Below are 16574 nucleotides of genomic sequence, written 5' to 3'. Positions count from 1 at the left end.
ACCCAGCACATTTCTTGAGATATATCAGAACACTTTTGTTGTGTGTCAGAAGGGCCTGGAGACATTGCTGAGGTGGGAGACAGTCTTCAGTATGGCACCAACCCAAGCAAAAGGCAGTGCTGCTCTTCAATAAGAGGAAGCCTCTCACTGGCATCTCTGTTACCCTTGAAACATCTTGAGCCTCCTCGCTAATCCAAAACAAGAAAATGCTTTTGAAATCTGAAATGCAATGCAATTTTTGAAATTTGAAATGCAATGCTATGGGGGGAACGGTCAGTAATTTTGCAGGTGTGTGTGTGTGTGTGTGTGTGTGTGTGCTACATGAATGTTTTGGCAGATGAAAGGAAAAACATTTACATATTTAAATGACCCTCAGAAACAGTTCCAAAACTGCTTGAAGCATGAAGCATTACTTGACCTGGGTATTGTCTGGCAGGTGGTCCTGGTGGCAATCAGACTGAAATGTTTATTGCAAAAGGCAGTGCTGTTTACACTGTTGAACTATGTAGTTGCATTACTTTGGCACCAGGATACACACTGGAGCACTATAAAATCATAAAAAGCCGATACATTACATTTGCTTTTGAAGAGACTATTGGTTGAAAAATGATTAAAAATGAATCTGTGGGATCAGGGTTTTTCTTCAATGCTAGCAAGGCTGTTATCTTTACAGAGCTGCATACTGCAACTTTGTGTGTACATGTTTACTACTAGAGTACAGTCCTAATCTAAGTCCACACCGGTGAGATTCATTTCCACATTAACAGGCCTCGGAATGGGTTTGATATATCCTATTGGACTGAGGAGTCTTAATTTTATATTAGCATGTACAGGATTATGCTTCATTGGTGCAATGAATTTACTTATTTGTTTAAGTATTTTGATACTGCCTTTTTTCTACACATTAGTATTCAATAGTATTCTATTCACAAGAAAGTAAAAACTGTTAAAGGAAAAATGCCATAGGAGTATGAGTTCATAAGCAGTAGAGAAAAGCCATTTTTCAAAGCATCAGTTAAAGCAAAGCTAATAGTTCAAAATGATAAGAAACAGTAATAACTATAACCAAAATATTATTAGTAATAAATATTAACATCAATTATATACTAATTATAACTATAGCTTACTAATTAATAAAATGCACACCATCAACCAAAAAGCTCAGGTAAACAGGATAGCCTTTCCCTAATGTTTTATGATTATTAAAGGGATATGTACAGCTAGCTGAAAACCTTGTTTAGAGTTTTTATTATTTGTTCTGTGTACAACAACATGCTTGTCACCTGTTCCTTATTTCAAGAAATAATTTCTTATTTATGAACTTTATGTACTGGTGAGAGCATAAATGCAAGAAACAATTCTAATTTAATTTTAAGGACAGAATATTGTAAGAGTAATGCTAATGTTCTGGCACATATAACATGCCATTTTCTTACAAATTCACAATACATTCTTTATTGTGGAGCTGTGGCAGGTGGCAACTTTTTAAGGAATACAGAGAATACATTGCATTGAAAAATAACAGCAATGAAGGACTACTTAACACTGTTGAACAACAGCAGCAAACCTACTGTCAATACTACTTAAATATATATATATTTAAAAATTGTTTTGCCAAAGCCCAGTCTTTGTGGAATTAAACAATCTTCCCCCAGCCCCCCTCTGAGCAAGATGACTTATTCAAGTTCAACATGGCCTGCCATCTGTAGATGTGCTCATGATCATTTTCTCCTGTCTATATTCAAGGGCCTTAAATCAGCCTTCTTTAGACTGCTGCTTGCTGATGTTTTGGGTTACAACTTCCATCAAAACCAGCCAGCATGGCTAATATTCAGGGATGATGAAAACAGTAGTTAAAACATGGAATGTGCCATGGTGGGAAAGGATGCTCAAAATTTTTCTTGCTCAACATAATTGCTGTAAAAAGTAAGATAATCAACACTTGTCAAGTCACATTGGCATATAATGAATGAGATAACAGTAAAGGGATAAGTTCCACATGCTCTAAGGTGGTCAATTGTTTATTTCCCCCCGCTAAAATAGCCCAACATGTTTTGGCCTGTATAAGAAAAGGCCTTCTTCAGGGGTCTTCAGCAGAAATCACGGGAGTTGTGAACACTCTCCAAAACACAAAACCATTGAGTACAGTCAGCCCTTCTTATACATGGATTTTTTATACACGGATTCAAGCATCCACGGTTTGAAAATGATATGTCATTATATTTAATGGGACTTGAGCATCCACAGATTTTGTTATCCATGGGGGATCTTGGTACCAAACCCCAGCGTATAACAAGGGTCCACTGTATAATGAATGACAATGAATGACACATTGCATGTGAAAACAAATAGTGCAAAATGATGCACAAAATAGTACAAAACCTTCAGTGGGACTAGATTTTTATAGATTGGTTTTGCAATGCATTAGCACATTACTTGTTAAAGCAGAGAAGGTTTATTAAAAGGTTTAATTTCCCTTTCCCTTTAGTCAACAGAATATTCAGCCATGGCTTCACTAGCTGGTGGATTAGATGATATGAAGGCTAATTTAACAAGTCCTACTTCAGCAGATATCGGAGCCAGCGTTCCAGGGCCACAGTCCTATCCTATTGTGACAGGTAAGGAATACTAGCTAACTTAGCAAGAACACATGTTAGAAATGAAAGATATTGTGTGAAATGGCAGCTGCTTGTGATGCCATACTATGCCAGTGTTGGAATATAAGTGTAGGAGCTGTTATGTTCCTTAGTTTTTAAATGGTTCTGGTCTTGACATTTGACACCTGTGGTACCAAAAGTATGTGGAGTTCTGTATAGATTTGCAACCTGTTCAGCATTACGAGGAATAATTCCTTATTGATTTCTGAGATACACCATAACTTCAAACAACAGTTTTAACTGAATACATGACATGAAAAAAAAATCGAATAAAGTACAACTAATGTTCTGACATTTAGAATAATTTCTTATTTTTGAAATGTTCCTATAGAATTACTATGCATTGTTTGTTTTGGAGCTCTTCAGTATCAGACCCACCTGGGTACCTTTTTTGACCTCTTAAATTGATTAATTTTCCTTGTTTCAGTGCTCTAAGTGTGGTGAGGTGCTGTCCAATATCTTTTCAAGTCTCTCCATTGCATTGCAATGAATGGAAAATAGTCTGGCCTAATTTGAAGGCAAAGTATCCAACTTTTTTTTTTTTTGGATGCATAAGATTAACTGTATTATTTTAATTGATGTATTTTATATGTATCTTATTATTGATGTATGTGTTTTAACGGACTGTAATCCCGCCTAAATCCATCTGGGAGAGGCGGGAAATATAAATAGATTATTATTATTATTATTATTATTATTAATATTAATATTGTTGTTGTTGTTGTATCAAATGTGCTGGCCTGGAAGGTCTCCCTAGTTAGTTCCTTATATAGCTTTTCCCATGTTTTCAAGACTTTGTCTTGGTTGTATTTATGGTTGTTCTTAGCTTCTATCTCATTTCTAACTATTGGTTTGACTTCACGTTTATATTTTTATTACACACAATTGATGTTTATTAAAAATGGAATACTTTTAATAAAAACAGTGCTCTATTAATAACAACCTCCATCAAGAGCATAACTGCTGGGAGGGCAATTGAGAGCATCTTGAACCAGGTTGGAGAAGTCTGCACTAAAACACTGGTCACAAAAAGACATCACTGGGGCAGTGTCACAAATCATAATACACATAAAACAAAGTAGTGTTATCTGCAAAGTGGCAGTAAAGAGAACTACATGACAAATACTTGCTTTATTGTTTTATTACTAGCTTTTGCCATGCTTATTTGTAAGGATGAAAAGCTGTCCAAAAACATTTTGGATATGTATGTGTTTCTAGTATAATATTTACTGAGTTCAGATGTTTTAGATCTGAAGTCAGTATAAATGGATGATTTCTGTGGAGTTGAATGAGATCACACGCCTCTGTCCTTATCATAATGTGAGCAGTGAAGATTTCACTTGCCTTTATGTTACGTGTCCAGAGCAGATGAAGAAGATAAGGAGGATTTAATTAGCCATGTTTTATGCTGGTTTACTTCACTGCATGAGGAATGAGGACCACAGGGGTGAATGCGGAGGGGGCCAGGCACGGGCTGTCTGTCCCAGGCAGATAATGACCTAGAAACAGCTTTGTGTACACGCCTGGAGATACACTTCTTTTTTTACTTATGATCTTCAGTCTGCTTTTATCATGGTCAGAATGCATTTATTTTTAAAGAGATGTTTAAATCCTAAAATCCTTCTGAGGTCAAAGAGGTTTGTATTTGAATGTCATGTGGAAGTGGGAACTGATGATTACTTTATGGATTACAGACAAGTGGATTCAATGTAAGTGGCACATTAATTAGTTGAAACATTAATTAAGAATTAATTAATTGAGAAGAGGTATACAGTAGCTCTAAGTAATCACAAACCTCTGTGCTGTATAACGTCCGGCATTAATGGCACTCTCTGCTCTCCGTACCATGCCCCAAGGACATCCCGCGGCAGCGGGGAGGAGGAGAAAGGGGCTGCTTGGCCCCTTTCTCCCTTGCGTTGCTGGGTGCAGCCGTGTGAAGGCTGAGCCCAGCGGCGCAAACCAGGAAGGAGCTCCAAACGGAGCTCCTTCCTGCTCCACGCAAAGGGCGCACTAAGCACCCTGCCACGGAGCGACAACGTCACATCCGCGCCGCCCCATATAGAGGCGGCGCGGTTGTGACGTCGTCATGGCGGCCCCCATGTAGATGGGGCGCCACCATTTTGTACGGACTCAGTCCGTACTAGGGTTAGGGGGGTGCGGAAGCACCGCACCTTCCTAACCCTAGTACGGACTGGCTCCGTACTAAAAGGCCCGTTTGTAACGGGCCTAAGAAAACCACATTCTTCATTGTTGTTAACTGTCATCAAGTCAACTTCATCTTGTGGTGACCCTCTGACTTTGAGGCCTCAAAGTCACTTTTTTATCAACAGGCCTGCTCAGGTCTTACAAATGCAGGGTTATGGCTTTCTTGATTGAATCTAGCCACCTATACTGTGGTCCTCCTTACTTTCTGTTGCCTTCCATCTTTGTTGTTGTGTTCCTTCAAGGTGTCTCCAACCCATGGCAACCCTAAGGAGAAAACATTGCTGAGTCTTCCAGGACTGAGAATGTATGAGTTTTGGTGGCTGAGCAGGGAACTGAACCCTAATTTCCAGAGTCATAGTCCAGCACTCAAACCACTTCTCCACGCTGGTTTTCACCTTCTACCATACCAAGCATTTCTGTCCTTTCTAATGAGTCATATCTTCTCAAGATATGCTGCACATACAATAGTCTCAGTTTAGTCATTTAGGCTTCTAGGGAGAGTTCAGTATTGATCTGAAGACAAAATTCCCCATTAGAAGATAAAATTCCTATTGACACTGACTTCAGTAGGATTGCTATTATTGTCATTAAACATAGACACTTTGTGTTACTATTATTGTTAGCAGTGATAATGGAACAGTTCAGGCAGTACCTGGCTCAGTTGCCTGTACATCATAGAGCAGTTGGGTGGCAACCATTAGAGCTTCTGGTGGTAAATGATTAGGCTGCCTGCCTGTCATAGGGGATGTAGTCAGAAGGACTTCATGCTATCACTGGCTAAACTGTTTTGATCTGCAAAAGGATGCATTATCTTAGAAAAAGAGGAGGGTAAAAGCTTGTAAAAGGGAATCCTCCAGTTGAATGAGGGAGGGACAAAAGGCAGTAATCTGGAAACAAAGGAGAAAAAGAAATCTGGAACATAGGATGGGACAAAAGGAGGAATCTACATATTGGGAGCTGTAGAGTAAGTAAGTAAGTAGTCATATATTGCTTTGAAATAACCAGGTCAGTCATCCCAGTGATTAAAAAATGTTGATGTGATCAATCGTTCATTGTTTAACATTGCATACTACCAAAATATCAAAGTTCACATAGTTCTGAGATTGTTGTTGTTGTTGTTGTTGTTGCTGTGTGCCTTGTTTCCAATGTATGGCAACCCTTGGGGTTTTCATGACAAGTTTCTTCAGAGAGGATTTGCTATTGCCATTTTCTGAAACTGACTTGCTCAAGAAATATGGAATATTTTGTAATCCAAAATAAAAAAGCTATCAGAAAGGGCATCCTCAATTTTCCTTTCTGTATTCCAGTAATACACCAGAACCAAAAGTTTCAACCCCACCTCCCCAAACCAAGGTTGCTCCTGCTCAGTGCTGATGCGGAGCCTGGCCTTGAGTCAGAGCACTGGATGTTGTTGTTGTTGTTGTTAGTAGGGACTTTAACATAATCTCTTCACACCCTTACCCAGACGTATCTCTTCCTCTGTGAGTTTTGCTGGAGTTCTGACAGTAGCTGGAAATAAAATTACTGTACTGTATTAAATTTCCACATCCTATCCCAATAGGAAGGTATATTATGTACAAGAAAATGAAAATGAAAGGGAGCCCTTGCCACAAACTCATATAGGCAGATAATATAAAGGCTACAAGTGGGAGCATGCACCAAGACACTGCAGTATACCCCATCTTTCTTCAGGTCTCCAACCATTCTGGACGAGGTGGCTTGTAGTGAAGTTTGAGATTCGGATATGACCCTTCCCCCCCACCACCACTTTATCCTTGTGAAATCTTCCCCTGCTGCTGTATAGTATTATATAGTATTATAGGGCTCAGAATCAAGGCATAAGATGAACCCCAAATTGAAAGTTTTACCACTACATAGCTATAGGCTTGCATCGTCTGGGGAAGAGATTTTTAAACTGGTCATCCAGATCCTAAAATTCAGCTCTAGGATACTATAAGCCAGTGGCAACCTGCTGGCTCTGATGTCAGTTGGGGTGGTGTAGCTGCCTGCTGAATGCTGTATGCTGAACGTATTTGAGGATAGGACTCAGCACCTTGCAAAGTCTGGATTAAAATTTGGCATAGATTCACCAACCCACTAACATGGAAGCCAGACGCCATCATTGCTATATGATCAGAGGCTCAGGAAGTCAGTTCCCTTCCCTTCCCTTGAAACACTTAATGGCTGAATTGCCTTCAGTTAATTTCTGGACTTAGACAATTAGCCCAACCTATGGATATTGAAGACCATCCCTCTCTTTCAATCCCCTGCAGTAGAAATGAGAGTTGTCCATGTAAACTGATGAAGAAATCCAGGACAGTTGTGACTGTGCAGCACTATATAATCCCATTTTCTGACCCAAACAAAAATAGTACCAAGACCTATTTCTAGTTTGGACATTCATTGTGAATCCAGATATTCTTTTGGAAGAATTTCCTCTAATATTTTCTTCTCTCATTGCTCACAACATTCAGTAGATCCTGAAAGTTCACAAAGTAATTTTAGTATTCTTAAAATTTATTTTTCTCCCCATTTCCAATCTTATATACTTCTATCTATGTAGTGACTTCTGTATAAGCTTTGCTAATTCTTGGCAATCCATAGAATTAAATGTTTTTGTCTTCATAAGTAATAATAATAATAATAATAATAATAGTAATAGTAATAATAATAATAAATAACCCCAAGGAAATGTGTTTATTTCAGGATGGCACAGCTCAGTGAAAATGTATCTTCCATGGTTAATGTCAAGAAAAATATATGTAATGACACTAAACATTGTATAATTATTACAGTGAAGTAAATCAGTATTCAGCACACTGTGTTATTACTTAAATTAGTTGGTCACTCTCAGTTGTAATTACTCTACCTTAAAAAAAAATTACAGTAGAAATAAAAAGAAGTCTCCAAAAGGGCAAATAAATTAAGGTTGCCACCTCTCCCAGAAGGGAATAAAAATCTGTCAGTGCTCATTTACATATGATTTATTTGAGCACATGCACATTAAAAAAAATCCATTGACTTGAATTGTCTGAGAGACAAAAAAAAAAAGTCCAATTGAAAATGAGCAATCTCCCTGTCCCCTATAATAATAAAAAAGAAGAAGAAAAGGGAAAGAAAAGAGAAAGAAAAAGAAAATTACCCATCTACATTACATTGTTATTGGCACAAAAGGCAGGCGGTGCATGGGAAAATGCTCAGTTTGGATAGGTAATAAGTGAACAAGCGCCATATGCAATTATTAGACTACACTGAAGAGGATAAATTACTCATACTGTATTTGTTTTATACACTTGTAGGTCAAGCCTATGTATGTTTACTCAAATGCAACTCTCAGGTCAGTTTGCATAGCTTTTAGTGGTGGTTTGCTTAAGGTCAGTTAGCACATTGGTTTTCAGCTGGTGACTCAGGACTCCCAGGCAGACATATGAGGACCGATCAGTTTTATTTCCTTACATTCCTCAGAATATCACCAGCATTCTTCTCTTCTTATTCCCTGTTGGATTGCAAGAGCTTCCTTCCTTCTTTCCCCGTGAAAATTCATGTGTATTTTGGTGTGCGTTTCCTTTAAAGTATGCATTTTCCTCACATGCTCGTTATTATGAATTTTATTTCATTCACTAAAGTGTATTTTGAATACATTTTTCAAATAGATGCAGTTTTAATCGCATGCACTTGCCAAATGTGTGCATTGTTTTGTGTGCATTTTTTGTTTGCTGAAACACGACGTGACACACTTCAGAAATTTACAAATTGACAAATACAGATGTGTTATAGCCATTGCCAATTACAGGAGCTGCAAAATGGATATTTTTTTTCCCATAGTGTAATGTGAATGCAACACTTTTCATTTGCATCCCAAATTCTTGTCTGAGGTGGCATTTGAAGTGGGTACTTCCCAGCATGTAGAAAATACTCTTTAAGAACTCTCAGTTCTTAAAGTCCTTGGATGTAGAAACAGAAAGATGAAAGAGACGCTGTATTTTACTTTCAGAGCCTCTTCAGTGCAAAACAATATTATATTTCCACAGAACCAATATGGTATCTCAGATATCAAATATCACTTATATATCTTGAGTCTGAAAACTCTCATTGAAGGTAGGTCCCTGGATGATTCCTAATGACTACCTATGTCTGCCTGATTTTGGGATTTTTCCCACTCCAGTTGGACAGTATTCTGATTCTGTAAGGCATTTTCTAAGTTCTTCAGCAGTACATACAATACATTTTTGGGACACCTGGCATCAGTAAAGGTGGAATTCAGTGATATAGCTGTGTTAGTTAGTCTGCAGAATCAGTATGTAGAGAGATCTTGTAGCACCTTTGAGACTAACAGAAAGAAAGAAGTCGGCAGCATGAGCTTTTGTAGACTTGTCTACTTCCTTAGATGGATTTGCTGCCTCAGATATCCAAATGCATCTGAGGAAGTAGACTTAAGTCTACGAAAGGTAATGCTGCCAACTTCTTTCTTGCAGCTAGTCTCAAAAGTGCTACAAGATTTCTGTATATACTAGCATCAATAAATCAGCTGCCTTGAGTCCATTTCAGGGAGACAGACAGGATATAAATAAAATAAAATAATAAAATAAAGTTACCCCTCAACTGTTAAGAGATCTTGAGTGTGAACATTTATTTGTAACGCAGAACTTTATTGCACGTGTCTCAAACTCGCCTTGGTCTTGCCACAATTGCATTATTTATCACATGTGGGTTTTAAACCACAACTGTAGCAAGAGAATAGCACCACTGACAAAGACTCTATTTTCTTGGTACAATTGTGGTTTAAAACCCGCATGCGATAGTCCTCAGTGGTGGGTCATGGGGTGCCCAATAGAAAGGAAGGAAGGGAAGATGGAAAGGAAAACATGTACACTTGAAAAGACTTAATACTCTACATTAGTCTATGAAAATCTGACATTTGTCATCTCTACCTAAATTTTGAAGTGATAAGAATTTGAGTATGAAAAATATTGCATCTCAACATCATTAACATCTTCATTTTGTGTAAGACCCAAATGTTGTGTTATACGTCTTAAAAAAATACAAATGAATAGTAAATGGCACCAGAAGTAATTGACTGAATAGAGGAAATAGTTCTGTTTCATGAAAATAAAACCAGTGAATTCCTTAGTGCTCCACGATTCAACACCCAGCAGGATATTAATGTGTGAAATGCTTAAAAGCCCCCATATTCTGGGATGAAGAGAGTTTGAGAAATGGGTTTTATTGTGGCCAAGAAAACTAATCTGGTTCTTTTGATAGGGCTGAGATCTGCAGTTCAAGCTTCAGCAGTTTTTATGAGAATGTCTAGGGACAGAGCTTGGCTTCCATTCACAAACTGACCTACGTCTAGTTTGTATTGTGAGTCCTGAGTTCTTAAGCCAACTCATAAAATAGTTTAATCAATGCAAAATAGGCTGAGAACCATGCAGATAAGAGAATTATGGCCACAGTGTTTCATTGTTCTTGTTTTCAAGCCCTTGGCTGGAGTAGGAAAGCAGCATTGAGAAATAATAATGTAAAAGATCCTCAGTGCAGCTGTGGTGTCAGTCTGGGGGTTTGCATTTCCTAGCAGATTTGCAGATCTGATCTGTAGTAATATCATTTGAATGAAAAAAAGAGAGAGAGAAAGTGAAAGTCGTGTTTAGACACTGACATTCACATCAGTGCATCCATAAAAATAGACCTAAATTATGGTAAAAGGAAATTTTGATGACACTTTTTTTTTCTATATTGCTTCATCCACCAACTTGCTTGTGGTTATGGACCAGTGGCTGAACATCTGATTAGAGAACTACTTGATTTCTCTCCATCGTTTTTATGCCACATTAAATATTAAGTTAAAAAAAAATCCGTGCTCTTACTGCCTGCTGCCACGGTTCATAAGCGTGCTCTCCATTTGCAAGCCAATGACATGTGCCCAGCTCATTACTGCTGTAGTCAGCATTTCCTGAGCAGCCCTTGATTGTTACTAATTACCTGCAGATGCATTTTCTCTGCTTGGCTGTGCTGACTTCAGCTTGGTCGCTATCACTTTGAGAGGACAAAGTGGCACTGAAATTGACACCTTTGCTCGCCTCTCCAATAAGGCACAGAGGGCAGATTGACAAATCCACAGGCAACCCTGACTGCAGCTGGTTGGAGAGTCACTTTGCATTAGCAGTGCCCAGAAATGAGTGGAGCAAAGTGCTGGGAGTTTGAGCAAAAAAGAGGAGCTATTGGAGAATATTTCATTTCAGTTGGGGTCGGATGTGAATGCTATACCGCACGGTTCTGAACAGCAGGAAAAGAAAGCATTGGAAGCAGCTCTGGGGCCATGTTTGTTACATCTCATGTCCAGACCAACACATAAGTTTTGCATGAACATTTGAAAATCTTAAAAGCATCCCTTTCCCTAAACAGCCCCTCACTAATATCCTGTTCTAATTTCAGTAACCTGGTTGTATGAGTGACTAAGCCAACCTACGCAGGAATATATTCTACTGCAATGTCCCAAGGCATCACTTTTATGTATCACACTACTTTGGAGTGTGAGCAAGATTATAAGGTTAAATGTTTCCCCAAGGCATGTGAAAGTCTTGTTTCTTGATCTCCTAGGCAGGTATTAGGCAGAGATTTTTTTCCCTATCAGCAAGCACTCAAATATATGGCACTCTTTCTACACATGCTATGGATGATTTCTGTGGGATTTCTGTTGCCGATTATATTGTAACTTTCCCCAAAGATGCTGAAGAAAGTTATAGAAGTGGCCTCCAGTGCAATACATGGAGCAGCCAAAGGGAAAGGAAATTTGGAGTTTATTGCTGAATGCATGGAAATGGTTGAGCAAGCACTTGAGCTTCTTGGCTTTCCAGCTGTAAAATGAGAGAAGACTCTCTTTTCCCCTAGAAAATATACTTCAGTCTTGAGAAATGGATTCAGAACTGACCGGGAGAGGGAGGGAGGAAGGACAAACATGTGATTCCATAAAACATATCCAGGAGTAGCTGTACTGGCCATATAATGGAGTACAATAACATCTAAAATCCACAAAACTGTGATGCCTTTATGGGGACAACCAAAATAGCTTCTTCATCAGGCAAAAGTGTTAAAAACATGCAAGAGCAAAATAGTATGACAATGTTAGTCATAGGTCTGCAGTTTGTCAAGATGTTTTTGTTGTTCTTCTGAGTTAAGATGTTATGGAGAGATTTTGGTGAAGATAGGCTACTTCTCCTCCTGGCCATGTGGGTACTGAGAGACAAAGCTTTTTAAAGTCCAGAAAATAAAATTTAAATTTCTGTAACAAGTAGAGCTTTGAAAGCTTGCAACATGTATTTTGTGTATTTTAGTTGGTCCAAAAAAAGTATCACTGTTTTGTGGATTTTGAATGTTATGTGATTCCCATCTTACATTTTCATTAATTAGAAGTGTAAGCGTGTGTGTGCACATGCATGTGCCCATGCATATCTCTGTGCGTAGCGGGAATAGATGTTTCAAAAACATGAAAATTCATATCTAAATGCCTAAGTAAATATATACTTTTGAACATATTTTCTCAGAAAATATAAATTTCTAATAGTATTTCTCCCAGATAATACATTTTAAAAAGCATTTTGTCCTTGAATACCCATGTTTGATTAAAAAAATAATAATCTAAGATCTCTTTCACAAAATTTGAAAAAGTGTAGATTTTAAAAGAAAGCTATAATCTGTAGACTTTAAAAGAAAGCTATAATCTGTTTTGAACGTGAGTTCAGTAGGTGTGAATAGTTTGGATTGCTTCAAAATCTGGACTGAAAATGTGATCCTTGAACATCCTTGGACACTTTCTTTAAAAAAATTTGATGTAAACATGATTACTGATTACATGATTACATGGATAGCATAAAAACTCTTGTGACCCTCCACTGGCTGTAGCAGTAGAGATGCTGCTTTCTTTGGGAGATGAATTGGTATCAGAACTTCAACGAGGAAGCAAACTTTACCTGTGGCTGGGTCTAGAAATTTCAAGATCCAGAAAGTGGGAGTAGGGGTGGGAGGGGTGGAGAGAAAGAAAACCAAAAATGTAGGAAAATTTCCCCCTGAAACCTTTGACTCTCCACTCCCCCTCCAATATAGGAAACACGCACACAAATTGTGGAATATTTTCTTATATAGTGGCAAAAACATTATTTCTAAAAACTCTAATAGGAAGACTTCTTTGAAAGACTACATATAGTATCAGATCATTTTAGGGGCTGAGCAGACGGGCCAGGACAGCATACGCTGAGCCTGTGTTATTCTGGCTCTGATGCTAACCCAGGTGAGTCCCTGAGTTGGTGAGAGGATGGTGAGCGCTTACACACCAGTACCCACATCAATCTGGGACAGGCATGCACTGTTCTTTATCTTGCTATACATTGCTCTGACTGAGAAACCACCCCATCACCACATCTGATGCAGAAATGGGGCATGTGGCTGCACCCGCATGGGCAGGTGCCTGTTTTCACATCAGATGCCACAGTGGAGGAGCTTCTTAGTCAAAGTGATGCATGATAAGGTAAGGAGTATGGGAGGGGGGGGGGCTGAGTGAACAGCCAGGATTTGCCAAGGAGGTTCCAGGAAACTTCATGGTAAAACAGGGGTAAATTGCCCTGGGGTATCACTTGTTTACTCTGGGGTCAGGCTGGATCCTCTGTATCTGTGTCTGGCCTGGCAAGTTTGGGCCTCATTCTGTCCCAGAGGTTTTGGCCTGCATTGTCTGAGTTAGATGATGTGACCCCAGGGGCAACTTGGTTCTTTTGGCCTGTGTGGACAATCCTGCTCTTGGTTTCCTTTCGTTCTTTCTTCTTATGGGAAGGAGCACTTTATGTCTGTTTGACACTATGGAGGATGAGACGTCTCTCTTTCTCTCTATGAGCCGGTACAGACAGGCCAAAATAAAGCTGCTTCAGGTCAGTTTGGAGGTATGCTGTTTAAATGCTGCATGTGTCCTAAGAGGCCAGAAGCCATGCCAAAGCCACGCTCCAGTCCTAAGGACTGGAGCGCAACTTTGGTGCAGCTTCTGGACTCTTAAGATGTGTGTGTCATTTAAACAGCATATCTCCAAAGTGATACGAAGCAGCTTTATTTTGGCCTGTCTGTATGGGCCCTATATTAAGTAATGCTGATGGTTTTTTTGTTCCTATTAGGGTTTCTTTTTGCTTGCTCGCCTGTAAACTGGAAAAACAAAAGATGGTAGCATCATCTAAAAATAGAATAGTTACATGTGCCATATTTGTCTGAATAAATTATACTTTTTACATACCAAACAAGGCAATTTTATGTCAAGCCATATTATGCATAATGTATTTTATGTTCCTGAAATAACAAAAGTGACTTTCAATCTGAAAAGTGCACTAATATTTTTACCCCCCCCCCCCCCCCCCCAATCCTCCTCCTGCGGGTAGGGGTTTCGGAATCAAGGCGCCACTGTCAGGTTTTAAGCTAAAATGAGTTCAGCACCTTGGACAGCACCTTTAAAGTTTTGGGCTTGAACCCAGAGTGAATTCAATGCCCCATCGACATCAGAGCTATTGCCCTATGCCACTCAGAGGCTCCATACGGCTGGGTAGGGCTCAGAGTCTTGTGCCACAGAAGGGAACAGATGTATGCTTTCATGTGCAATACTGGCCCCTTTGATCTGCAGCATCTGGACCAGGTGTGGTCAACCGAGTGGCAATTTCTACCCACTGTCCTTCATAGTCCAGCAAGCCTTGGGGTCCACAGGTGGCAAAACAGTGGCTAAATGATAAAACATCAGTTGGGTGTGACTTCCAGTGCTCTAGTCTTCGTCATGGTTGGAATATAGGAAGCTGTATTAAATGTAGCCAAGCCACTGGTCCATGTAGCTCAATACTGTAGACCATATCTTGCAGCTCTCCAGGGTGTTCAGAGAGTAGCCTCCCTGACCTATACCCAGAGATGCTAGAGAATGAACCTGGGAGAACCGTCTGCATGCAAAGCAGGTGCTTTAACATTCAAGCTCATTGTGGCAGGCTTGCTTCACAGCACAGTACGTTACAGATACAGAAGAACTAGCATAAAGATAGGACTAGCGACCCTTTGAAAAATGTCACAACAAACCTTGAAGGGGGAGGGATGGCTGAATGTCAGTCAGGATCAATTACTTTGTATGGGCTTTATAAGGAGGACCTAGTCACCTACTATATTTCATTCATAACTTCAGTTTAAAGTGAAGCACAGTAAGGGCATTGCACCTGGCTCAAACGTGTTAACTGTCTCATACCAGTGCGTGCTTTGTGTATTAATTCCACCTTATAGGACTTTTGTAAGTTTGGTGAGATAATGTTATGTGAAAGGCTTTAAGTCCTTCAAAGTGATTCAACTGATCTTACTTGTGCTTTGCTTTTAATTTTCTGGAACATCTGCCTACCCCATATAGATTCCTGTTCTGAAATCTGTGTTGTTGATATTATTATTATTATTATTATTATTATTATTATTATTTAATAATTTTAGGTCTTTTCCAGTTTTCTGGTGGTGAAGGGCTTAATTTTATTGATAAATTGTACATTTAAGTTTAAAAGATTTTTAAAATTTTGCATCTTAATTCTCTCTTAGATGAATGGCCCCACCCTGTCCTTGGCTGCCGTATACTTAGGGTGCAATAAGTTATAGTGGAAAAGATGTACCGTGTTCTTATATGGTAGGATACATGAGTAATGCAAATAACATTTATCAAAACAACTATAATTTATGTTGTATGTTAATATGATATCCAGGAGGTAAATGTAAACAGTTTATATGCATCCTTGTAACTAGTGAAGCAGAAGGGAAATGAAAAAGAAGACAGATAGGTAAATACAGTATGGCAATCAAAGAGGAACATACTGGTATAGAGATATCAAACTACTGTATTAATTATGATTATTTCAATATGTCAGAATCAGGAAGCCACTCAGAAAAAACAGGATGACTGTTAATTCATAGCATTATAAAAAAGATAGTGAAGGAAGAGAAGAAATGGAAGAAGGACTCCACCTTCCATTAGCCCTAAGCAGCATAGTCAATGGTGAGGAATTATTGCTTTTGTTGTGATATACAGTTATTAAAAAAAATTAAAAACTTTTCTTTCCCATTGGATGAAATTATCAGACAAAGCAGACTGGCATAAAGATCTGGCTTTAGGGTGGCTTGGTGGCATGGTGTATGCATGCCAAATGTCCCAATGCTGCCCCCAAGCCAGCGTCACATTGTCATGATGCCCACATAGCGGTCAGCATCAAGGCATTTCTGCAGAGTAGTATTTACATGCCATCGCTGCAGCAGAAAGGGTGGCTTTTTACATGCTACCGACATGGTGGAAAGGGCAGTATTTTGCAGCTTCTGTTTGGGCTGAAAAAATGCTGGATGGGGCCTCGGCGTGTGGTTGCTGCAGCCCCAATCTGGTGCTCAAAGGGGTGGCATCACACCACCTGTTTAGGGCTGTCTGTTTTGGCCTTCTGTTAGTTTTTCAATTATATCTTACATTTGATGACCCTACAAAACTTTTGTTTGTTCAAGCAACATCAGTTGTGCAAAAAGCCTGTGGTTTTGCACAGAAACAAGAGGTTTATGCCCCAAAGCTACTGTTTCTATGCAAAAGATCATCATGGGAGCAAAAATAATGTTTCTTGCATAAATTGTTTGCAAAAAAAAAATGTCTTAAAATAAGAAAAACCTGTGGCTGCTGGTGATTTTCCAGTTGGG

The 16574-nt window shown here is 39.0% G+C and overlaps 1 protein-coding gene across 1 annotated transcript in view; it reads left to right on the top strand.

The window, feature by feature from the left end:
- PAX5 (paired box 5) overlaps positions 1-16574 on the top strand; it is a 271976-nt gene that overhangs the window by 137596 nt on the left and 117806 nt on the right. Inside the window, exon 7 of the mRNA XM_089488734.1 lies at positions 2489-2618. Within this exon, the coding sequence (XP_089344860.1) occupies positions 2489-2618 (130 nt within the window). The remainder of the gene's footprint in view (positions 1-2488; positions 2619-16574) is intronic.

This window comes from Sceloporus occidentalis, unplaced genomic scaffold, assembly GCF_023333645.1.
Source record: "Sceloporus occidentalis isolate IW3139 unplaced genomic scaffold, rSceOcc1.0.p SCAF_1, whole genome shotgun sequence".
Classification (NCBI taxonomy): domain Eukaryota; kingdom Metazoa; phylum Chordata; class Lepidosauria; order Squamata; family Phrynosomatidae; genus Sceloporus; species Sceloporus occidentalis.
The sequence above is the reverse complement of the archived record's forward strand: the minus strand, read 5'-3'. Positions and strand labels throughout refer to the sequence as shown.